This window comes from Loxodonta africana, chromosome 21 (genome assembly GCF_030014295.1).
Source record: "Loxodonta africana isolate mLoxAfr1 chromosome 21, mLoxAfr1.hap2, whole genome shotgun sequence".
Classification (NCBI taxonomy): Eukaryota; Metazoa; Chordata; class Mammalia; order Proboscidea; family Elephantidae; genus Loxodonta; species Loxodonta africana.
The window spans coordinates 61,052,774-61,077,644 of NC_087362.1; the positions used below are offsets into that span (position 1 = coordinate 61,052,774).

The following is a 24,871-nucleotide window of genomic DNA, read 5'->3' on the forward strand; positions in this document are numbered from 1 at the left end:
GGTGTGGCAACTTTTCTCCACTTCTGAACTCTTTCTCCCCCACCACTCAGCCCGTTTTCTTACTTTGCCTTTGACGTTCAGGGCTCCTAGCTTGTCATAAATATAATCGTTTCACTTGATTTTTCTGGTCTTTGTTGTAAGCAGGATTGCTAGAAGAAACTGGCTATTCAGCCATCTTGGCCCCACCTCATGGATGGTTTAACGAGCATGAAATGATTTGAAGTGCTTAGAACAGTACCTGGCACATATTGTGTGTTATAAAAGTGTGTCTTCTTTTTGTTGACAATATTATTATTTTAGCCACTCCCACTTCTCCCCCATTATGTTAGTTCTTTTAATTGAAGGACCATGAGCTGTGAATGGTTATGTCCACTTTCATCCTATTCTTAGCACAGTCCCTGGCACATGGCAGGGTCTCAGCATGGAAGAGGCTGATTTTAGGCTGGGCTTTGGAGGGTTCCTGGGGTTTGGGGATTCAGAGAATGCAGAGGGAAGGAGGAAAGGCATGTTAGGAAGACATATCATCAGGGACATGTGCTCATCTTGGGATAATCATTTGCTCTAGGGGAGAAGTTCCATTCCCCGCAAAAGAGCTAAGAAAGGCAAAGCTGAAACACAAAGGCTGCTCAATGCACTGTTTGCTGAGCTGGCTGTGAGGTCCAGGCATGAGGACAGTGACAGTGTTGGGGAAAACATGACACCCTTGGCCTGTGCTGCTCCCAATGAAAGCATGAGGAGCCTTGGTGTTCAGGTGACACTTGATATGCTAGGGAAGACAGTGGGAGCAGCCAGGGTACACTGAGTGGGGTGGTGGCTTCAACTTCATAAGGCTCCAACCTTGCTGGGGACTGTGGACTTTGAACATTGGCCTCCTTTGTTTGTGACCAAGAGGTAGATGGCCAAAGCAAACATTCTCTTGATGTCCCTCCTAGTTCTGCTTCCTATAACCAACATGGTTGCTTCCTCCTGTCCAGGTAATGGTATGGATCCATGGAGGTGGTCTGCTGGTGGGTGGGGCATCAATGTTCGATGGGCTAGCCCTGTCTTCCCATGAAGATGTGGTGGTGGTGACCATTCAGTATCGCCTGGGGATCTGGGGATTCTTCAGGTAAGAGATCGGATTCTCCCCTCTGAACACTGGCCCTCAAATAAGGGTGCTAGGACCTAGCTCTGACCAGGTTAGCCTCTAAAAAGACCTTTGCTAAGTTCCTGAGTAAGACATTCAAGTCCCCCCCCCCCACAACGTCTCGTTCCCTGGCCACACTGGTCCACTTACTGTTGAGCTTTTGCATATGCTGTCCCCTCTGCCTAGAACACCTACTTTACCAACAAACTTCTGTTCACCCTACAAGGCCCACCCCAAATGTTATCTCCTCTTAAATACTCATCTTAATACTTTGTATGTTCCTTTATCATGGCAGTTAGCATGCAGCACAGCAGTTAAGGGATGACACATAAATGTTTGCCGAATGAATGAATGTAGAGTCCTAAACAAAACAAAGTGACAGAAAGGGAAGGTGGATAAAGACCCCTGTGTCAGGGATGTGGAAGCCCAGTCTTATCCTGGAAGGCCCAGCTGGAGCCCCCCGCCTTGTCTATAGTCCTGAGAACCCTTGCTGTAACATCTCTGTCCCCACCCCCACCCTCTTCTCTCACTCACAGCACTGGGGACGAGCACAGCCCGGGGAACTGGGGTCTCTTGGACCAGGTGGCTGCATTGCACTGGGTTCAGGAGAACATTGCCAGCTTTGGAGGGAACCCGGGCTCGGTGACCATCTTTGGAGGGTCTGCAGGAGGTGCAAGTGTCTCTGTTCTTGTAAGTGACCCCAGCACCAAGCCTGATACCCAGGACATGAGTCCCTTGAAGACCAGCCAGTTGAGCCATGGCCACCTTTTATTACAAGGCCTGGATCCAGGGCTGACACCACTCACTGCCCAACATCATATGGTATAGAGTTCATCACAAAATTCTTCCCCGCCTCGAGGGAGCTTAAAGCTCAGCTTTGCACCCTTGAGCCATACGAGTAAATCTCCAGACGAAGCCTATAGCCATGACATTCTCTTCATCTAGCCTGGTTGAGCTCTGTCTCTTTTTCCTAACCATTATAGTGTTAAGACTTGCCTCACTTTTCTTGGGAGGCAGTGGCGGGTATAAATTATGCATACGAGGCGGCGAGGACAAGAGCAAGGCAGAGTTTCATTGTTTGGCTTGAAGCCAGATCCATATACACATCAAGGGGAAGCAGAGCTAGAAAGGGTGGAACCTCCTCTGAGGTGATCTGATGGCTTTTCCATGCCAGAAAGGGTGGACAGCCGTCTCTGGACTGAGGGATGGAAGTGTGTTGGGGGAGGAAATCTGGGGGAGGTGGGAAGGGGATGAGGGATATGAAGAGGGGTCAGGATGGGATAGGCCAGGGGTTGTGAGACATAGACAAAATCTGGAGACACAAGGTGTGATGGTTAAGATTGTATGTCAGCTTGGCTGGGCTATGATTCTTAGGTTTTGGCAGTCGAATAATGTTGTGATCACTTCCCTATCAAGATTTGGTACATGATCATCCCCATGATGGAATCTGCTGTGAGTAGCCAATCAGTTCAAAAGGAGTTTCCTTGAGCTTGTGTTCTGCATGGAATATAAGTGGACGTTCTGGCAAGGCTTGGGTGCTTTTTCCTCATGCCGGATCCTACAGCTGGCTCCTTTTCATCTGACCTCTGGTTCTTGGGACTTGAGCTAGCAGCTTACCTGTGGTTTTGCCTGCTGATCTTGGGATTCATTGATCTTCTCAGCCTGTGAGCAAGAGCTCTGCTCTCTTCTTACCTGCCAATCTTGGGTTCTCCAGACCTTGCAGCTACATGCATCAGGAGAAGCCTCTATCTTGACATATGGACTTGGGACGTTCCAGCCTCTACAACTTCATGAGCCATTTCCTTGACATAAATCTCTCTCAATATATATATTAATACACTTTACTGCTTTTACGTCTCCAAAAAAAAAAAAAAAAAATTTTTTTTTTTTTTTTTTAGAGAACCCAGCCTAAGACATTTGTTACCAAGAGTGATTCTAGGAAACAAAATTGTAAGGATGACTTTTCTAAAATATTGATTCTCAAGTCTGGTTAGTTGTAAAGATGTTGATGACTCTGTTTCCAGTAGTAAAGAGGACCCTACTAATCCACAGCATCAGGTGGCAATCCAAATAGATCAGATATTGATGAAAGATGAGGTTCTGAATGATTGTGTGTGACACCTTTCTACAATTTAATCAGAATGAGAAGTATAAGGAAGCTGGTTGGTTGGTCCTATTTTCAGTAGGCATACTGGTGAAAGAGATGCTCTCAGGGCATCAGAGCTAGAGCTCAAGTGCCTTATAAGTGACCTGAAAGTAAGTTTTCACTTGTGTTTTGAAAGAAAGTAACAGAGCTGATGTTGATGAAAACCAAACCCACAATCTTATTTTAAGAATGGCTGAATTACAATACCCACTCAGCTGTCAACCTCTAGAGGTGTCTGAAGTTAAAATGAGGGCACTGATTGGGAAGAAATGGGATCCTGAAACTTGGGGTGGGGACATATGTGCAGATAATCAGGAAGCTGGAGACATTGAGCCCCTAAATTCTGTTGAATCATGCCCACCAACAGAACCAGCCCTGTCACTCTCAGCTGAAGAGATTACTACATGTTTGTCTGCTAAACCACCCTGCCCAGTAAAACCATTAGCCCCTCCACTCCCATCTAATGAGATTAGCTCAGCTGCCTCTAAAGAGCCCTTATCTGAGTCATTGCCTGGGGCATTGCCTGAGGCACATGCTTTACAAGATGATTCTGAATGTCCTCAAAACATTTCCCACTACCAATTTTGGATTCTAGACATATACTGGACTTAAGTCCCAGTGAGCCTTAAAAGGTGAAGTAAGAAGTGTGACCCAGGAGGAGGTACGCTACAGTCGAAAAGAACAGCTGGACTTTTCTAATATGTACAAACAGAAACCTGGGTAATATGTGTGGGAATGGGTATTAAGGGTGTGGTATAATAGTGCAAGGAACATAAAGGTGGATCAGTCTGAGTTTATTGATATGGGTCCACTAAGCACAACTTTTCAACTCAAGAAGGTAGGAAAGTATCTAATAGTTTATTTGGTTGGGTTGCTGAAGCATGGATTTTGTGATGGCCTACACTAAATCAGGTTGAAACATCAGACCTGCATTAGTATACTAATGGACAGTGAATTCAGTCAGAATAGTCTGTCTTATATGGACTTATCATGTTGACTACTTAGTCGTGGTGTTCCCAGGAGTGAAATAGATAGGAAATCTACTAAATATTTATTTGTGATCTCTGCAAGGAGGTGAATTCTAAGTCAGGTGAACAGCAGTCTAATTTGAATCACCCAAATAGAGAGGCACGGTCCCTCAATCAATTCCCAAACATGCGTGAGTTTAAAGGCCCACAACCCCTTGGATGAAGGAGGCCAGGTCCCCTTGAGGAAGGACTCCAGTACACTGCCAAAAAATTGACACTTTTAATCTCCCTCCCAGCCTTCCAAAGGGATCTATGACCTTTTACAAAAGTGACTGTTGGTTGGGGAAAAGAAAATAATCAGGCTTTTTGGGGATTACTGGATACAGAAACTAGTTCCAGGAGACCCAAAACATCACTGTGGTCCACCAGTCAGTGTGGGGGTGTATGGAAGTCAGGTTATTAACGGAGCCTTGGCTCACATCCATCTCACAGTAGGTCCAGCGTGTCCCTGAACACATCCCGTAGTGATTTCCCAAGTTCCAGAACGCATCATTGGAATAGATACACTCAGCAACTGGCAGAACCCCCACATTGGATCCCTGACAAATGGAGTAAGGGCTATTACGGTGGGAAAAGCCAAGTGGAAGCCATTAGAACTGCCCTTACCTAGGAAAATAGTAAACTAAAAGCAATACTGCATTCCTGGAGGGATTGCAGAGATTACTGCCACCGTGAAGGACTTGAAGGATGCCAAGCTGGTGATTCCTACCACATCCCCATTCAGCTAGCCTGGTTGGCCTGTGCAAAAGACAGATGGATCTTGGAGAATGACAGTGGATTATCGAAAACCTCACCAGGTGGTGACTCCAATTGCAACTGCTGCTCCAGATGTAGTTTCATGGCTTGAGCAAATAAATGCCTCTCCTGGTACCTGATATGCAGCTATTGATCTGGCTAATGCCTTTTTCTCCATACTTGCTTTGAAGGACCATTAGAAGCAGTTGGTCTTCAGCTGACAAAGCCAGCAATACACCTTCAGAAGTCTACCTCAGGGTTGCATTGCCTCTCCAGCCTTATGTCATAATTTAGTCTGAAGGGACCTTGATTGCCTTTCCCTTCCACAAGACTTCACACTGGTGCATTACATTGATGACATTATGCTGATTTGACCTATTAAGGAAGAAGTGTCAAAGACTCTGGACTTACTGGTAAAACATTTGCTTGCTAGATCGTGGGAAATTAATCCCACAAAAATTCAGGCACTTTCCACCTCAGTGAAGTTTCTAGGGGTCCAGTGGTGTGAGGCATGTCAAGATATTCCTTCTAAAGTGAAGGATAAGTTATTGCATCTGGCTCCTCCCACAACTAAAAGGAGGCGCAACACCTAGTGGACCTCTTTGGATTTCAGAGGCAACATATTCCTAATTTCAGTGTGCTACTCTGGCCTATTTTACTCTGGCCTATATATCCAGCGAGTGGAAAAACTGCTCCTTTTGAGCAAGGTCCAGAACAACAGAAGGCTCTATGACAAGTTCAGGCTGCTGTGAAAGCTGCTCTGCCACTTGGATCATATGATCTGGCTGATCCAATGGTGCTTAAATTATCAGTGGCAGATAGTGCCATCCCTTGAGGTGATTAGCCAGGAACCTAGTGGACGTCGATTACATTGGACCACTTCCATTATGGAAAGGGCAGTATTTGTTCTTACTGAAATAGACTCTTCCTCTGGATATGGATTTGCCTTCCCTCCACACAATGCTTCTGCCAAAACTACAATCCATGGACTTCAAAATGCCTTATCCACTGTCATGGTATCCCACACAGCATTGCCTTGGATTAAGGGACTCACTTCACAGCAAGTGAAGTGTGGCAGAGGGTCTGTGCTCATGGAATTCACTGGTTCTACCATGTTCCTCATCATCCTGAAGCAGCTGGGTGATAGAACAATGGATTGGCCTTCTAAAGATGCAATCATGGTTCCAACTAGGTGGCAATACCTTGCAAGGTTGGGGCAGTGTTCTCCAGAAGGCTGTATATGCTCTAAACCAGCATCCAATATATGGTGCTATTTCTCCCATAGTGAGGATTCATAGGTCCAGGAATCAAGGGGTAGAAATGGGAATGACACTACTCACTATTACCCTTAGTGACCCATTCGCAAGATTTTTGCTTCCTGTTCCCTGAGCTTATGCTCTGCAGGTCTAGTGGTCTTAGTTCCAAAAGGAGGAATGCTCCCACCTAGAGACACGTCATTGATTCCATTGAACTGGAAGCTAAGAATGCCACCTGGCCACTGAGATCTCCTTATGACTCTGGTCCAAAAGGCAAAGAAGAAGTTACCATATTGGTTGGTGTGATTGATCTTGATTGGCAAGAGGAAATTGGACTGATATTACATAATGGAGGTAAAGAAGAGTTTGCCTGGAATGCAGGAGATCCCTTAGGGTGTCTCTCAATACTACCAAGTCCTGTGATTAAACTCAATGGAACACTAAAAACTAGAGCACCTGAATTCCGACATGACTACTAATAGCCCAGAGCCTTCAGGAATTAAGGTTTGGGTTGCCCCACCGGACAAAGAAGCACAACAAATTAGGCTGCTTGCTGAGGCCAAGGGAATATGGAATGGGTGATGGAAGAAGGTAGTTCTAAATATCAGTTACAGCCACATGACCAGTTGCAGAAATGAGGACTGTAATTGTTATGAGTATTTCTGCTTTGTATATGTGCATCAAATATTTTTGTTTTCTTCACTTATAAAATATAAGATGTAAACAGGGCTAGTGCATTTCTGGGTGTATGTGTATTCATTGTATCATCTTAGGCACAAGTACGACTTTATAATTGTCTTTATTCATAGATTATGTATGGTTTAAGGAGATGTGTACAGGTGTCAGTTGACAACGGGTTGACTGATGGTTAAGATTGTATGTCAGCTTGGCTGGGGCATGATTCTCAATGTTTTGGCAGTTGTATAATGTTGTGATCACTTCCCTGTTGAGATTCAATATGTGATTACCCCCATGATAGGATCTGCTGTGAGTAACCAATCAGTTGAAAGGGAGTTTCCTTGAGCTTGTGGCTTGCATTGAATATGAGTGTACATCCTGCAAGGCTTGGGGGCTTTTTGCTCATGCTGGATCCTCTAGCTGGCTCCTGTTCATGTGACCTCCTGTTCTGGGGACTTGAGCTAGCAGCTTACCTGTGGTCTTGCCTGCCGATCTTGGGGTTCATCGATCTTCGCAGATTATGAGCAAGAGCCCTGCTCTCTGACCCGCTGATCTTGGATTCTCCAGCCCCTGTGGATATGTGAATCAGGAGAAGCTTCTATCTTGGCACATAGACTTGGGACATTCCAGCCTCTACACGGTGTGAGGCATTTCCTTGATACAAATCTCTCTGCACATATATATTTACACACTTTACTGGTTTTCCTTCTCTAGAGAGCCCACCCTAAGACACAAGGTGTCTGCTGGTTTGGGAATATGGCTGGGGAGACACTGAGAGAAGCTAAGGTGGAAAACCAGATCAGAGGGTGCTGGCAGCTGTGAGAAACCTTCCAGCTGCCTGACAGTTGAGTAGAGGGTCAGTGCTATCACCATGTTTTTAAAAAGTGTATGGGCTTCATAGTTGAATACACTGAGGGAAATCTTTATATTTTTAAAGTGGAGAAAAAGGAAAATTATAAGTAAGACCAAAGAAGAAAAAAGACATCCACAGTTGCACTACCCAGGAATACTCAGCATTAACATTTTGTCATGTATTTGTCTAGTGTTTTCTCCATGATTCAGTTAATCAATCTGTCTGTCCATCTATCTATCTATCTATCTATCCATCTATCTATCTATCTGAAAGAGTCCCTGGAGTACACAAACAGGTAACGTGCTTGATTGCTATCTGAAAGGTTGGCAGTTTGAGTGAGTCCACTCAGATTTACGTCAGAAGAAAGGCCTGATGATCTACTTCTGAAAAATCAACCACTGAAAACCCTACAGAGGACAGTTCTACTCTGACACACATGGGATCTCCATGAATCAGAACTGACTTGGTGGCAACTGGTACTGGTGTCCGTCAAAAAAGCCTCCTTGACATATCAATATAAGTACTTCCCTTAGCATTAAATATTCCACCATAATGTTATTCTTAAGAAGCCCTGGTGACACTGTGGGTAAGCACTTGGCTGCTAACTGAAAGGTCAGTGGTTCAAACCCACCAGCCGCTGTGTGGGAGGAATGTGGTAATCTGCTTTGGTAAAGATCACAGCCTTGGAAACCCTGTGGGGCAATTCTATTCTGTTCTATAAGGTCACTATGAATCAGAATCAACTTGATGGCACACAACAACAACAACAGCGTTAAATATTCTTCCACAGTATCATTTTTGTGTTTGCATAGTCATTCATGGTAATAATGCAAATTAATTTATTTAACCAAAGTCATAATACTGGACAATGGGTTATTTCCAATGTTGGGTAAATATCCTTATACAACCTTGTATGCCTCCTTGATGATTTAGCTTAAGATAAATTCTGAGTTACGGAAATGCCTACAAAGAAATGTATATTTAAAGTTTGTTGGGGATATGCCAAGGTGTTCTTCAGAACACTTTTGGTTGTTGATAATAAAGATGTGCCATACACTTCCTATTCCAGCCCTCACCCTGTGTTCCTGATCCACCCCGCTAAGCTTGTCTTATGGAAGCCAGGCCCCTGGGTCAGTCTAGGGGAACAGCCCAGGACAGATGAGGAGCTATTATGTCCACTGAGTTCTCTTACATGCTCCTAAACCTCCTTGAGTTATCCCCAGAGCAATGTGCCAGGGCAGAGCTGTGAATGGAGGTAGCTCTGGAAGAACAGATGTGTCATTGACCCCTCCCTGTGAGCATAAACTCTCCTCCTCTCCACTCCCCTCACAGGTTTTATCTCCTCTGGCCAAGAACCTCTTCCACCGGGCCATTTCTGAGAGTGGCGTGGCCCTCTGTGTTGCTGTGGTCAAGAATGAAAGCAGCTTGGCAGCTGAGGTAGGTCTCACTTTGGACAGGTGCCTGCACCTTTTGCTCTGGCCTCCTGGAATCTCAGGGGTCTTTCTTGCCAAGGACTCAACTTACGTTGTCAAAGAATTATGGAAGTGAGAGTGGCTAACAGGACAGACAACGAGACACCTTACTCAAGGTCTTAGTTTGCTAGGGCTACCTTAACAAAAATGCCACAAGTGGGTGACGCTAAAGAACAAGGATTTACTGTCTGACAGTTTTGGAGACCAGAAGTTTGAATTTAAGGCATTGGCAGGGCTAGCTGTTCTCTGTCAACTCTAAGGGAAGATTCTTGTCTCTTTCTGCTTTGGTAGTTGTTGGCAGTTCTTGGCATTCCTGGGCTTGGAGATGCAGCTATCTCCATTATTGCTCTCTCTTTGTCATCTACTTCTCCCTGTGCCATTTAACTTATTCAACAAATACATACCGAGCATTGACTATGTACCAGGTGCTATACTAGGCTCTGGGGTGCCAGTGCACACTCACCAAGGCCCCACCATCATGCAGTCCACATTCTATCCATCTGCTTCTTCTCCTCTGGTTATGTTTTGCTTCCAGTTCACATGACCACTCCACCTGCCCCTGAGTTTTAAGAATTTCCTTTTGATTTCAGAAGGTAGTCAGGCTTTCTCCTCTGCTTTAGAGCGTTTATCATTTTTGTGTTAGAAGTGCTCAGCCCCAATTCCAGATCATTTACAAAAGAAATTCTCTGTCCCAGGTTTGCTTGGATGCCCATCCTTGGTCGCATTGAATGTAGTTAGGAGGGTGGGCAACTTGTATGCACGTGGCTTGCAGGAGCTACTATGGGAGCTCCGTGGCCCAGAAGTAACCATTCTCAGAAAAGTTGAGGGCAAAGTTTTGATGGACAGACCAGTCCAACTCCAAGACAGGCTGAAGGAAACCTCTCCTTCAGCAGGGTCTTCTTTTTCCTTTTTTTTTATTTTTAAAGAGGGAAAAAGGCTCTGGTTGTGTCACTAGCTCTCCAAGCAGTGATCTGAGCCCCTCAGCTTGTCTTAGAAGCTTGACCATTATTTATTTATTTTTTATGACCCTTGAGCTAAGAATGGTTTTTATATTTTTAAGTAATTGAAAAAATCAAAAGAAGAACAATATTTCAAAACCTGTGCAAATTATACGAAATTCAAATGTGGGTGTCCATAAATAAAGTTTTATTGGAACACCACCACACCCATTCATTTACATATTTTCTTGTTTAACTTTGAAGCAACATCTGCTATGCGTTGGGATGGATGCCAGGCCATTTTCCTTTAGGCCTTAGAGTTGAATGATATTCTGTACTTTCTGAAGTGCCTTCATGTGAGTCATCTTAACTGGACCTCCCGTAGTTCTGCACATGTTTTAATATGTGTTGGTACCCTTCTAAGCCCTTTCAGGTATTAAGATAGGCCAGTCATTATCCCCATCTATGGGTGGAAAAGCTGAAGAGCCTTGGTGGCATAAGGGTTAAGTGCTTGCTGCTAACTGAAAGGACGTCACTTTGAACCCACCAGCCACTCCATCAACAAAGACCTGGCAGTCTGCTCCCATAAAGATTACAGCCTAAAAAACCTTATAGGGCAGTTCTACTCTGTCATGGAAGGTCACTCTGAGTCAGAATCAGCTGAATGGCACACAACAACAACAACACCGTAGTTGTAGAAACTGACAACAGAGAAGTTAAGTGACTTGTCCAAGGTCAGATGTAAGTCAAATGTAAGTGGCAGAGCTGAGATATGAATTCAGCCAATATTATTGAGAGTTGATGCTCTTAACTACCACTCCACACTGCCTCTCTTTAGATATTCAGCTCTGAGATCATTAAACAGACATAAGGTAACTGAGGAGCCCCTGGGTGGTGAAAACGGTTAAGCACTCAGAATAAGGCATGGTGTTCTACTTCTGAAAGATCACAGCCGTTGAAAACCCTATAAAGCACAGTCTTACTCTGAAACACATGGAGTTGCCATGAGTTGTAATTGGCTTGAGGACAACTGGTTCTGGTTCAGGTAACAGACAGAGAGAATGTGTAATTGGCTCAAATCACAATTCAAATTAATAATAGAGGCAAGACTAGGACACAGGACTCATACCTTCTCGTCTTTTTTCTGCTATAGTATGCTACCTTCAGAAATAGGGTAGGGGTGAAACGTTCTGTCTACATTGTTTGAGGGCAGGGATATTACTCTTGAATTCTACTGTAACTTGTGATCTCCACAGAAAGTTGCTACCTTGGCTGGGTGTAAAACCACCACCTCTGCTGTCATGGTTCACTGCCTGCGCCAGAAGACAGAGGAGGAACTCTTGGAGACATCGCTGAAGATGGTAGGTGCATTCATTCTTGTAGCCACATAAGTCCCACCCTTTAAACTTGGCCCCAGGCTTTATCATTTCAGCCGCCACATTTACCTAAAAAATCTACCTGGGCAGTTTCCTTTTTCTCAGGAGCAGCGTTAGCCTAAGGATCTCAATAAGTAATTTCTTCTATCCTTTTTTATTGTGAAATATATCAAATCTCAGAAAAGTAAAATAATAACATTAATGAAGAATTCTGTGATAATCCCCCAGTTTTATCAAAATTTCTTATTTCACCATCCTCACTTTTGGATATATTTTAAAGAAATTAACCATTACAGATTTGGCTGAAAATCCCTGGGCATCCCTTTCTAGTTCCATTCTCCTCCTTCCTTCACAGAGAAAATCACCATCCTGAATTTTAGGGACAAGGTTATTAAGAACAAAGTTTGCCACAATTTATCGTGGTTAATTTAGAAGCTACCTAAATTATAACTCAGTAGTAGCCCAGTTTTCTAGATTTCCTGAGACCCTGCCTCAACTGTGATTCTAGGGTAGCCATCCATCCACCCACCCATCTATCCATTTATCATCTTACCATCTATCGACTCAACTACAAATCTATCCAATCCATCAATAACATTACATCCATCGATTATCAATCCATCCAGATCCATTCATCATCCATCCACCATATATCTTCACTCCAAAAACCAATGATTCCTCTGTCCACCAGTTACCGTCCATCTATCCAGTTATTTGTTCAACTCATCCATACTCCATATATTGGCCAACCCCTTCCATCCATTCATGCATCCATCCATTCATCTATCCATCCATGCTAACTATATGGGGGGTGTCAGAGTCGATGATGCAGACATAAATATGGATGTGTTTCCTTGCCCACAAGGAACTGTCGAAGGAAAAACACACCCATCCTTAACTGTGGTGGGAGTACGGAGGGGGAAGCCTTCATTTTAATCAGCAGGGATGCTTCACATAGAAGGTGACGTTTGCAGATTGGTGGATGGCTACAGCATCTGTCATCTCAGAGAAGCTACAGCAGGGCACACACCTCAGAGAATACAGGACTTCAAGCCAAGCTATTCCCTTTGTGGGGGAAGGGTACGAATGTGAGCTCCAAAGTAGCCAGAACCTTTGGACTTTCAGTCTGGACCCTGGCCTCCTGAGGATTCTTCCAGGGTTTCCCAGGGGCAGGCATAGAGCACTGGACTCTGCATGTATCCCCATGAGTTGAGCCCAGTGTGGTTTCTGGGCTTGGATCCTGGTGTCTCAACCCCTAATAAGGTGACCAAAGTGTTCAAAGAATTAACACACAAGTATTTTCTGATGCCTGGAAAGAGGCAAATATTTTAACAATTCTTTATGAGACACAAAGGACCCTGCTTATAAGGGGGAGAGTTGGTGAATTTGGGAAAACCCAGAGAACCTAAGAGTCCTAAAATCTCCTTTTGGGACTTTCTGTGATCATTTGGAAGCGCTTTCCATGATTATTCACTATCCCCAATACACGCACACACACACACACACACACACACTCACACCTGACTGCTGGAGCTACAATTCAGAATGGAGAGACCCTTACTGGTCACTTCCTGCATACTTGTCAGGCATATTTGCTGCAGTGTAATGTAACATTCAGCGCAATTTTGATGACCACACACCAAGGACAGCCGTGGGGAGGCAGGGGAAGGGTGAGTTTCAGTGAGCTTGTATGAGTCAGGGTTTTTTAGTGCAAGGTGAAAAAACTCATTTCAACGTGTCTCAAGCCAAAAACAGGAATGTGTTGTAACAGGATCTTCAGATAACTGAAAGGAGTAGGTAGTTTCAGACATAGCTGGATCCTGGTGCTCAAATGATATTACGGGAGTCTCTCTGTCTCTGGAGGCATAGTGGTTGAGAGTTCGGCTTCTGACAAAAAAGGACTGTAGTTCAAATCCACCAGCCACTTCTCAGAAACTTATGGGACAATTCTCTGTCCTATAGGGTCACTACGAGTCAGAATCGACTCAATGGCAGTGGGTTTCCTTTGCTTTTTTAATCTCTCTCTACCTCTCACCTTCCTATGCTCAGTGCTGGCTTCACTCTGAGGCAGTTTTGTCCCCTGGGAGATTAAAGAAAACAATGGCACTCTAAACGTACATTTTAGCAGTTTAGAAACCCTACTGGAAATAAAAAAAAAATTTTCCCAATAATTCCCTCAGAAGTTTTGGGGTAAAATGACATGAGCAAGTACCATTCCTGAAATAATCATTGTGATCAGGGAGACAGAGCACCTCAGGTCAAATATACATTTCTGACCAAAGAGGTGAGAGTGGGGAAGAGGAAAATTGGGGTGCTAAATAGTAAACCGTGGTGGCACAGTTGTTAAGAACTACAACTGCTAACCAAAAGGTCAGCAATTCAAATCCACCAGTCACTCCTTGGAAACCTTATAGGGCAGTTTTACTCTGTCCTATACGGTGAGTATGGGTCAGAAATGACTCGACTGCAACAGGTTTGGTTTTGGTCTCCAAGAGAAGGGGAAATAGATGCAGGGCAGGGTGGCACAAACAAGAGATGTCCAGCGACTCTAGATTGGGGACCCCAGAAGTTGTCCTTGCCTTGTTCCTGCCGTCCCCTCCCCCTGTCCTATACCAGGGGAGCCAGGGTCCAGCCCACTTCCTCATGGCCCAGCCAGGGTGGCACCTGGAAGGAAGCCCTTTACCTCCAGGGCTGAGCTAACAAAAGATCAGCTTCTTTCCCAGGAAGGCTTCTCATTCACGGCCTCTGCCTTTGTCTTCACAGAAATTCTTCAGTCTTGATTTACTTGGAGACCCCAGAGAGGTAAGGGCCTTCGTTTTTTTAATTACAACTTTCAAGCCTTGCACTTTAAGCTCCAGTGAAATGTGGATGAAAGAATCCTCCTTTTTGTGGAATCACAGTAACTCCTTGTGTTTATATTACCAAGGCCCAGAGAGGGGCAGTGACTGGCCTGGGTAACACAGCCAGGAGGGCCAGAGGCAGGACTGGAGCCCATTTCCCAGACTCCCAGTCCAGTGCTCCCAGACATCAGTTCTGTGCCATATGGACCAGACTAACCTTCTCTTGCTTATATTTCCTGCTCCCCAAAATGCCCCTTTGGGTGGAGGCTGGGCTAGAATCTTCCTCCATGGGGTGGCAGAGATGTTACCTGGATAAAGAGTTTCTTCAGGAACCTTCACTGAGGAGCCCAAATCTTCTCCTGAGAGGCCAGGGTTGGTTGGCTGTGCAAGCTGCACTCTTTACAGGGCCTCAGGGAGGGAGCCAAGGGTCTCAGTCCTGGGTGCACCCTCGTCCCGGCCACACGGACTGGATACTTTAGCCACATCCTCCCCATCTCCTTCTTCATCTGCCACCTTCCAACAGGTTACCAGCTTCTGGTGACATTGCCTCTGTACCATCTTACAATCCTGTCCTCTCTGCCCCCTCCCTGGGAAGTGATGTCCTGAAGAATCAATTGGATTTATTCAGTCTCTCAGTGATTATTTAATAAGCACTTACTATGTGCCAGGATCTGATTTAGAAACTAGGGCCAGAACACCAAAACAGGCCAAAAAAGACAAAATTCCCTACTCTCTTAGAACCTAACATTCTGGTTGGGGGGATTACAATAAACAAAATGTGTGGTGTGTTTGATGGAAGTCAGTGTTATGGAGAAAAATAAAGCAAGAAATTGGGGTAGAACCTGCCAGTGGGTATGTCCCTGGTTTGCATTTTAAGTAGAAGGATCAGGGAATGGCTCAGTGAGAAGGTGATATTTGAGCCAAGTTCTGGAGGAGGTGAGGAAGCCAGTTCTCAGGAAAACTGGAGGAACAGTGCTCAAGGCACAGGGAATAGCTTCTGCAAAGGCCCAGGGCACAAGGTCAGTGTAACTTGAGTGGATCAGTGAGGGGACAGACTAGGCTTCAGGATAAAGAGATAATGGGATGCGGGGGCGTGGCCATTTAAAGGATTTAGATTTTGATTCAAATCAAGATGAGAACCCATTGGAGGGTTTTGAACAGAGGGGTAACATAACCTTAGATTTCACAAAGGGTCTGTTTGGCTGCTGTGTTGAAAATAAACTGTAGGGAAGGGACAAGGGCAGATGAGGTGAGCCCAATGGGAGGCTGTTACATTGCTGTACATAATCCAGGCAAGGCAAGATGGCGGCTTGACCTAGGGTAGTAGTAGTGCAGTGTGGTGAGAAGGGATGGGAGTGTGGATATTTTTGAAGGAATAGCATACAGGATTTGCTGACAGACTGAATGTAGGTGTGAGAAAAAGAGGAGTGCCCCTGAGCTTGTTTGTTTGTTTGTTTAAACTGAGCAAGGCAATGCACACAGCCCACATAACACAACCACATGCACCCACTCTGGGCAGCAGCAATTATATCAACCTAACAGAAGCTGAAGTTGGTCACCCCCTCCCCACCACTGACTCCGCCCAGCTCTGGCCTCACTACTCTGTTCTCTTCCAGAGCTATCCCTTCCTGCCCATTGTGGTTGATGGGATGCTGTTGCCAAAGACACCTGAAGAGATTATGGCAGAAAAGAAATTCAACACCGTCCCCTACATTGTTGGAATCAACAAGCAAGAGTTTGGCTGGCTTCTTCCAAAAGTGAGAAAGTGGACACATCTTAGACTCTACCCCACCACCATCTCAAGTTAGGATGAGCTCTTCATTCTCCAAGGCCCTCTTTGAGTGGAGGGTGCCGGTTGCCTTCGGCATGAGTTGACGTTTCCATGAAAATCTTCTCTGAGATGGTCAAATGGGTGGTGCTGCCCATGGGAACCCCTCCCCCAAACACTGTGTCCTTCCAATCAATGAACCCTGAAACGTCAATGCTGGGAGGGCCTGTAGAGATAATAATGGTTCATGTGGGAAAACCAAAGCCTGGAATGGGGATGGAGCTCGGGAGTTAAGAAGAGCTAAGCCCCAGGCCCAGGGCCCCCACCTAAGGCTTGGTGCTTTCATATTTTCTCTGTAAGTCTCTGCACATGCTCTTAGTAATCTAATTGGAAAGATTCAGAGAAAGCTGCTGTCTTGTGAGTTAAAATTGACTTCTAAAAGGGAAGAAGGACTTTCCCCTCAGAGGGATTTCAGAGGTTATCCCAAAGGACCAAAGCCCTAAAGGCAGGAGTCAGGGCTTCCTCAGACATCTGAGGCAGGCCTGTGTCATCTGCTCCACAGCCCTCTACTTCAACACTACCTGGCTTCAGCCTTCCCTTCTGACTCACTGAGCATTGGGGGGATTCTAGCCTGGTAAATGTCACAGTATGCTGCAAAGAATTGGGGCAGCTTCTGCAAAACATTTTTCATCCTCCTATACTCCTTGAGTTCCTGAATATAAGTCCATTTGATTCATTGATTTTGTCCAACTTATCGAAGCCCATGCTCATCAAAGCATGGCAAAGTAAGAGCCTCTTCAGTCTGTGTTGGTTTCCTTGGTTGTTTCTTTCTATTAATTCTCAATGATTCACAAGTGTGTAATCATTTTTTTTTAACAGTTGATGGGCTACCCACTCTCTGAAGGTAAACTGGACCAGAAGACAGCTGCATCGCTCTTGTGGAAGTCCTACCCCCTTGTTGTAAGAGTCCAGTGAATCAGGGGAAGTGGCTGAGACCCCAAAAGGGGAAGGAACTTGCCAAAACCATATATAGCACTTAAATGGCAGATCAAAGACTAAGACCTGAGGGTTCTGCCCCCATTTTCCTGCCTTTCCCACCTTGCTGCCCTGGATGAGAGCTGCAAAGAGCTTGATTGGTGTCCTATTAATGCAAGCTTTCCTCACTGGGTGGAGAAGCCACGTCGGCTCACCTGGGTGTGGGCAGCTGGTGGTCACTTTTCACTCTTGATCCATTCAGGCCATCCCTGAGGAACTGACTCCGGTGATCACTGAGAAGTACTTAGGTGGGACAGATGACCCTGTCAAAAAGAAAGACCTGTTCCTGGACATGCTTGGAGAGGCAGCACTTGGTGTCCCATCTGTGATTGTGGCACGTCGTCACAGGGGTGAGTGCCAGAGGCTGGACAGGAGAGGGGATGCTGTCCACCTCCAGATCCTTTGTCCTTCCCAGCCCCCGCACCCCCAGCACAGACAGATATGTTGCAACTGCCGAGAGTCCAATCTCAAAGTTCAATTCCACTTGACCTGGAGTGAGGTACTGTTCTGTTTTGGTTTCTGCCAGAAGCCAACTCTAAGAAAAGAATCTGAGTGCTAGTACTTTATGTGAGAGGTGATCCCAGAAAACACCAGTAGGAACGTGAGGAGGCGACCAAGGAGAAGAAAGGAAGCCAATCAATGATGCATTGTTCAGCAGTATCCACTGTGGACAACTGGCACTGAGAACTCTGGGAAACAAGAAGAGGACTTGCCTCGGGGTCATCCCATCTCAGCAGCAAGGAAGCTTGGGTACTTACTACAAACTCCCACTAGCCATTGGTTGTTCCCAATGGGTTTTTAATTTTCTGGCACTTTGACCTGTTGCATGAGGGGACAGAGTAGTCTCCAGTGGCCAAAGACCCCAGGCAAATAGTTATGGATGCTGGAGGTAGGTGTCAGGCTGGCATGTCCAGAAATGGAGGATATGGGTGGGAGTACTGACAGCATCTGCTCCAGGTGTTCCTTACTGGAAGTCATGATGATATGGGAGCTGGAGAGCAAATATTGGAAGGTACATCTTGGTCAGAGCTACCTGCAAACTACTTTATTAATTGATGGGGCTGGGAGAAGATTGGGAGCCAAGCATAGGGCCAGGGATGTTGTCAGGGACCAAGAAAACCAAAAGGAATGAGCAGTGGATGTGTGGGAGGAGGCAGTCTGCAGGATGTCAGTATCAGTGGCAGGATTTTGTCCATCCCATCATGTGCCTGCGACAAGCTGAGGGCCAGGGCAGGGTCTTCCATGGGATCTTCCAACCTCACCTTCCCCAAAGATGAGTAGGTGGGATGTGAGGTTAACGATGGAGGAGCTCACCTAGATAGTAGATGGATGTTTCCTCCTAGATGCCATTTTGAGGACTTCGCCTTTTCCACAAACTCCATTATCTCATTCTCCTCATGTGCAAGCTAACAAATGTTTCCTTGGTCCCTCTTTCTCTAACCCTGCTGGAAGGGTTTTTAAATTCAGGACTTTTTAAGTATGATCGAAACTACCTATAGCATGGAATAGGCTACCTAATACTGAACTACTTTGTGCCCAAGCACACCTCACAGCCATAATGTACAGGTGCTAATTACCTACCCTTTCTTCCTCTCTAGGGTCCTGATGAAACCCTTTAGCTGTGGACCACCTGGGATCAAATCTGTTTTTTTCATAAATTTGGTTTTGCCTCCTGCAACCTGTGGTGTCCCTTTCTGCATCTTCTGCTAGTCTCATCCATCCCAGGATATTATATGACATTGAGTTTAGGGGCTTTTTATTATTTCATTCCTATATTTATGTCACTTCTTAATTAAAGTCCTTCAAATAAAAAGAACTTTTTTAATGTAAAATTAATTTGTTACAATTGTAAAAAGTTTTGAAAGACAGGAACACATATAGAAGAAATGAGGTATCACTCATAGTTCTTCTGCCTGGAGACTTTGCTGTCAATGTTTTTGGTTTTTGTTTTCCTAATAATTGTTTCATGTCTTACCTATAATTAAAAGATCAATGTTACGATTTTTCTTTTAATACTATATTGTAGGCATTTCCCAATGTCATTGAAAAACATATACAACATTGGCTGCATGTGATTCCGTGGAATGAATACATTATAACTGGCTTTAACATCCCTTCTTACTGGCTACTTAGGCTGGTTGCTCCTTTTTTGATACCACAAATAACGTTATACTCATCCTTGTGTGTATAAATCTTTGACCACATCTCTAATAATTTTCTTAGGACTGCTTTTTAGAAGCGAAATTACTGGGCTGAACTGTAAGAGTATTTTAAAGCTCTTGACACTTATTGCAAAATTGCTATTCAGTGTATAAGACTGTGGATTTCTTAACTCTCTTGCACACTTGGGATACTAAGATTAAAAAATATTGTAAATTTCATAAGCCCTACCCCAACTGAAGAAAAAAAGAGAGAGAGAGAACAGCATGCTCTGTTTTAATTTGCAAATATTTGATTATCAGTCTCTGCGTCCTTTGTTCCTAATTGCTGTTACCCAAATCTGTGCCCTGCTTTCCTCTGTAGACCTGTGTTGTAATCATAGGAGTGTTATAAATCCTACACAGTAACTTTCAAAAAAAAAAAAGAATTTCTTTTGGGCAAGATACTGCTTAAAATAAGTTCTCTTGTTCACAAAAGGCCTTTCCTCTATGGCTGGGTTCTGTTTCTTTTCTAAAACTTTTGAGTGGCAGGGGCAAGGCTAAACCACCTCCTTCGGCAAATTCACCTTGGCCTTGGCCTTGAAGCACCTGTTTAACAAGTAGATTTCAGAGCCACAGAAGGACTGACTGTTCCAAACAACACTTCTCAAAGGCACAGAGGAAGTGAGGGGAAGGATTAAATGAACTCTGCTGAGTCCTCATGTTTTCAGGTTAATAGTTGCCGTCAAGTTGACTGTAACTCATGGCAACCCCAAGAGTGTCAGAGTATAACTGTGCTGTCTAGGGTTTTCAGTGGCTGATTTTTCAGAAGTAGATTCCCAGGCCTGTCTTCTCAGGTACCTCTGGTTAGACTTGAACCTCCAATCTCTCAGTTGGCAGCTGAGCACTTTAACCTTTTCTACCGCACAGAGAGAAATCCTAGTGTTGGGATGACATATATTGTTAAATCTTTTTGTGGATGATATTTAATGGTGTGAAGAAATGATTATAGTATATTCCAAAATAGCAAATATGATATTATCTCAATTATATATATATTAAAGGCATACGTGCTAAAATACCAAAAAAGGCTTCCTCTGAGTGGTGGGATTGTAAGTGATCCTTTTGTTCATTTTTCTGCATTTTGTAAATTTCTTACTATGCTTAGGGGGGAAAAGCTGTAAAATTTCTATACCAGTGGAAATGTTCAAAACTAGGGAAAATTGAAGACATCTATTAGGCTGTAGATATTCTCCAAAGGAATGGAAACTAGTCTTTTATCAATGAAATACAATAGCGTACACTGGATGTATATAGATTTTTGTGTGTATGAAGGCATCAGTAGGCAAAGGGGTTTATATGAATTGACCTAGGGCCCTGTAATGATAGTCATTTTGAATAGATTGATGTAGGAATTTCAACATTCATTCATTCATTCAACAAATACTAGGCCCAAATCCCTGCCGCACCTCAATCAACTATGCAGTCTTAAGTGAGTTAATGAGCTTTCCTGAAACTCCATTTCTGAATTGAGATGATAACCAGGGGCTTCCTGCAGGGCCACACAGCTCCCAACACACAGTTGGCACTCACAGAGCTCAGCCACTATTAATATAGTTGGTGTTGTGTACTCAGTACCCAGATGTGTGACCAAATCCCTGAACGCTCAGGGCCCCCTGGAGACCTTGGTATCATCCAGGTGCGCATCTGGTAAAATGAACAGAGCATCAATTCTTGTTTTCTCAGATGCCGGAGGCCCCACCTACATGTATGAGTTTCAGCATCGTCCAAGCTTCTCACCAGAGATGAAACCCAAGACGGTGATAGGAGATCATGGGGACGAGCTCTTCTCGGTCTTCGGGGCCCCATTTTTAAAAGGTGATGGCTCTTTGCTGGCTATGAGCTTGTAGTTAGGAGACCTGGGCTCAAGTCTCGGTTTGGTGGCCTTAAGCAATTTCCTCCTTCTTTCCTGGCCTTAGTTTCCTGAATTCACCATAATAGGGTTGAACTACATTGGGCAGTTCCCAGCCTTTCTCCTGCCTAACATGCATGATGGGGGATGTGCATTCACATGCTCTCAGCTGTGGTCACTCTCAGAATCCGGACCTGTGGCATCAATAAGACAGGTAGTGGGTCACCTGTAGGGCTAGAATGCCATCCCTACATTTCCCACTCCTAAGAGCATAACAGAATGCGAGTGAGAGTAAGGCTAGACTTGGTGTGAACTTTGAATCACTTCTTATGTGTGTGTGTCTCTCTACTTGTCTGCTCATCTATTATCTAGCATCTATTTCTCTACCATCTATCTATCTGCTATGTATCTACCATCTATTTCAACATTTATCTAAAACTCACATCTTTTAAAATTTGATCTATTTAATAACACATTATTTTAAAGAAAATCCTTCACCAATGTCTACAATACCTAACTACTATGTATTACAGATAACTTGTGACCCACCTTTTGGTTCTCTCTGACACACCAATGCCTCTGGGCATCTCCCGGTTGTATAACCCCATAGGACCATTTCAGCTCTGTTTTTTTGAGACTATCAAAATGGGGGTGGGTGAAGGAGATTGAGAAAATACCCAAGGGAGAGCAGTCTTGGAGTTGGAGCTGCTGTGAAGGCAGCTATGGGGTGTGACATTGTGATTCTGAAGGGGAAGGAGGGTCATGTGGGTACAAAAAGATAAATGCAGCCAGCTCACAGATTGACTAGAGGCCCATCACTGACTCCCAGATCAGTAATTCTCAAATCTGAAGTGCACACAAATTACCCAGGATCTTGTTAAAATGCAGATTTTCTATCAGTAGGTCTGGGATAAGGACCAACATTCTGATGCTGCTGGTCCATGAAGCATACTTTGAGTATCAAAGGCTTTTTTTCTTTTCCCTTCTCCACAGAGAGTGGCACAGAAGAGGAGGTCAAACTCAGCAACATGGTGATGAAACTGTGGGCCAACTTTGCTCGGAATGGGTGAGATTGGTGGCAGAGAGGAGCAGAGTCGGGGACAGGGGTAGCAGGGCATACCTATTTGGGAAGTTTAAGTGGTAAAGCTCTTGACTCTATGACCAAAGTACTCTAACAATGGGAGCTTTTTAAAAGGGAACAAGCTCCCTCCAGAGATGGTGAGCTCCCTGTCTTGGAGGCAAGTGAGCCTCTTGGCAGAGATGAAGCCAATGGATCCCTGCATGTTTCAGAAGGTTGCTTCAGACCACACTGTAACTTTGGGAATTTCTATTTGATTCTGTTCCCAGGGACCCCAATGGAGAGGGGCTGCCCCATTGGCCAGCATATGACCAGAAGGAAGGGTACCTGGAGATTGGCATCACCACTAAGGCAGCCCAGAAGCTGAAAGACAAGGAGGTGGCTTTCTGGACTGAGGTCCTGGCCAAGAAGGCAGCAGAGAATCCAGCGCAGACAGAGCACATTGAGCTATGAACAGAGGGCCAACTGGGTACTCTACATGGGCATTCTACAGAAGGCACTTATAGCTCAAAGAGGCTTCTTATTGTGGAGGCTGAAGAATTGTCTGGTGGGATGGAGAGTTTTGTACTGATTACCTCAAATTTGGGAATAAATGTTTTGGAGATGAAGCCAGTGTCTGTGTATTGGTCTGGAGATTAAACTTTCCTCCTTAGAGAGAATGAGGTCCCTGGATGGTGCAAATGGTTTGTGCTTGACTACTAACTGAAATGTTGACAGTTCAAACCCACCCAGCAGTGCTGCTGAAGAAAGAAGAATGGCGTGGTGATCTGCTTCCGTAAATATTACAGTCAAGAAAACCTTGTAGACCTTGGGCCTACTCTGTAACAAATGAGGTCCCCATGAGTTGGAGTCAAAGGCAATGGGTTTGTTTTGGGTTTTTTCCTTAGAGTGACTGCACCATGAGCAGGAAGGTGCTCTACTGGGGATGGCTGGGCCTCTGGGCAAGCAGGAAGCAGCAGGCTGAGTTCTGGGAGCTGCTGAGGGGGCCCTAGTTCTGCACCATCTCTCTGGGTCCTCAACAACTTCCAACAGCTGGATTTGGGATGGTCCGAGTAGAGCACCCCTCTTTTCAGTGTGGAGCTACCCATGGAGGTGGAGGTGACACAGGCTGAGTGCGTCCCTGGAGTGAGGTGGGAGGGAGAGAGAGGTGCCATGGTGACCCTGTGGCACTGCGGCATGGCCTTACTGACCATTCCACAGGCCTGTGCCACCTTCAATATGCACAGTACTCTCCCAGGCCCTCCCCAAGGCTACCTCCTCCAGCAGCTGGTCTGTAGCCTCTGTAGCCTGAACTACTTCTTGGGTGGTGACCACCTTGGAGTAAGTCCCTTAAGCATCATCCTAAAACTGCCTTAGAGGTTAGTTTTGCCTTCTGCTCAGAGGCAGAAAGCTATAAGGAGTGTCATTCTTACCCTAACTGCAGGAAAACACTGGATTTTTCTCAAAATTATAACTTTTCCTTAACATACCAAAAAGCTGGGGTTGAAATCCAAACAAACAGCCTTAAAGACAGATGACAGGCACTTTGGAGGAGAGATGGGATGTGAACACTGGCTCACCTGTGGCAGAACCCAGGGGGCAGACGGGACCACCATACAGTGAGTGAGAAGAATGAATCTACAATTTGTGATGACATGCGGAAGGCCAAGTGTATGCTAGTGTGAGAGTGTAAAACTACGGGGAGGCCAGACCCAGAATTTCTTTGGTGATTGGAGACTTGTGGTAACAAGGTGAGGAGGTGTGAGGAAAGGCAAAGTCAGCGAGACCTTGTGGAGGCCTGAATGTTGTCTGGGCAATGGGCCCAAGAGAGCTACAGCAACTGGGCCATTTTTGTCAACCTCCTGCTTTTCACCACTCTCCTGCACAGGTGTCCCCTAGCACTAAGCTGGGTATCCACCTTTATTGGCACTCAGGTCCTCTCAGCCTCTGCAGTCCCAGCTCCTGCCAAGACCCTAACAGTCGGTTTACTCAGGGTTTCTGCTCACTGTTCTCTCGCGTTCTCCTCTGTCCCCTCTCCTGTGCTCTGGCTTTCTCTGCAGTTTCAAACCTCCTGAAAGAGGTTTGGTTGGTTGTCTGAGTCACCCTCCAGTACAGATCACCACTGACCAGGGTGTGATCCCCCAGCCACTAGGCACCCTGGGGCTGAATGCCCACTGGACTGCTAGCTGTGACCAGGAAGGCAGGCCCGCAGGGTGTGAGCATAGCGACCGCCTTCTCCCCCTTCACAAGAGCCTGTGGGAAAGCAGTCTTCTGAGTGGGCACCACCCAGCTGGCAAGCATGTCCAGAGCTTCACCTGGCAAGTATAGAGGTGAGTGGCTGAAGGCAGGTGTGAACAATTAGCCCAGGATCTGCACACCTGGCCCTGTGAATTGGATGTGACATCTGAGTTCACAAACACAGAAGGTAAAAAAATGGACTTCATTTTTTTTAGAAACAATTGAATTTAATTTCCATCTGGAGCCCGCTTGTGCTGGTGACATTTCAGGATCTG

At 45.2% G+C, this 24,871-nt stretch overlaps 1 protein-coding gene across 1 annotated transcript; it reads left to right on the top strand.

Annotated features, from left to right (window-relative positions):
- Positions 1-6,759: 6,759 nt before the first annotated feature.
- On the top strand, positions 6,760-24,313 carry LOC100673798 (liver carboxylesterase 1-like). The gene is made up of 10 exons (XM_064273511.1): positions 6,760-6,795; positions 9,155-9,259; positions 11,489-11,593; positions 14,372-14,410; positions 16,065-16,205; positions 17,096-17,176; positions 17,454-17,601; positions 21,136-21,267; positions 22,295-22,367; positions 22,649-24,313. Exons 1-10 carry the CDS (start codon positions 6,760-6,762, stop codon positions 22,830-22,832), a joined length of 1,044 nt encoding a protein of 347 aa, XP_064129581.1. The 3' UTR covers positions 22,833-24,313.
- Positions 24,314-24,871: the final 558 nt, after the last annotated feature.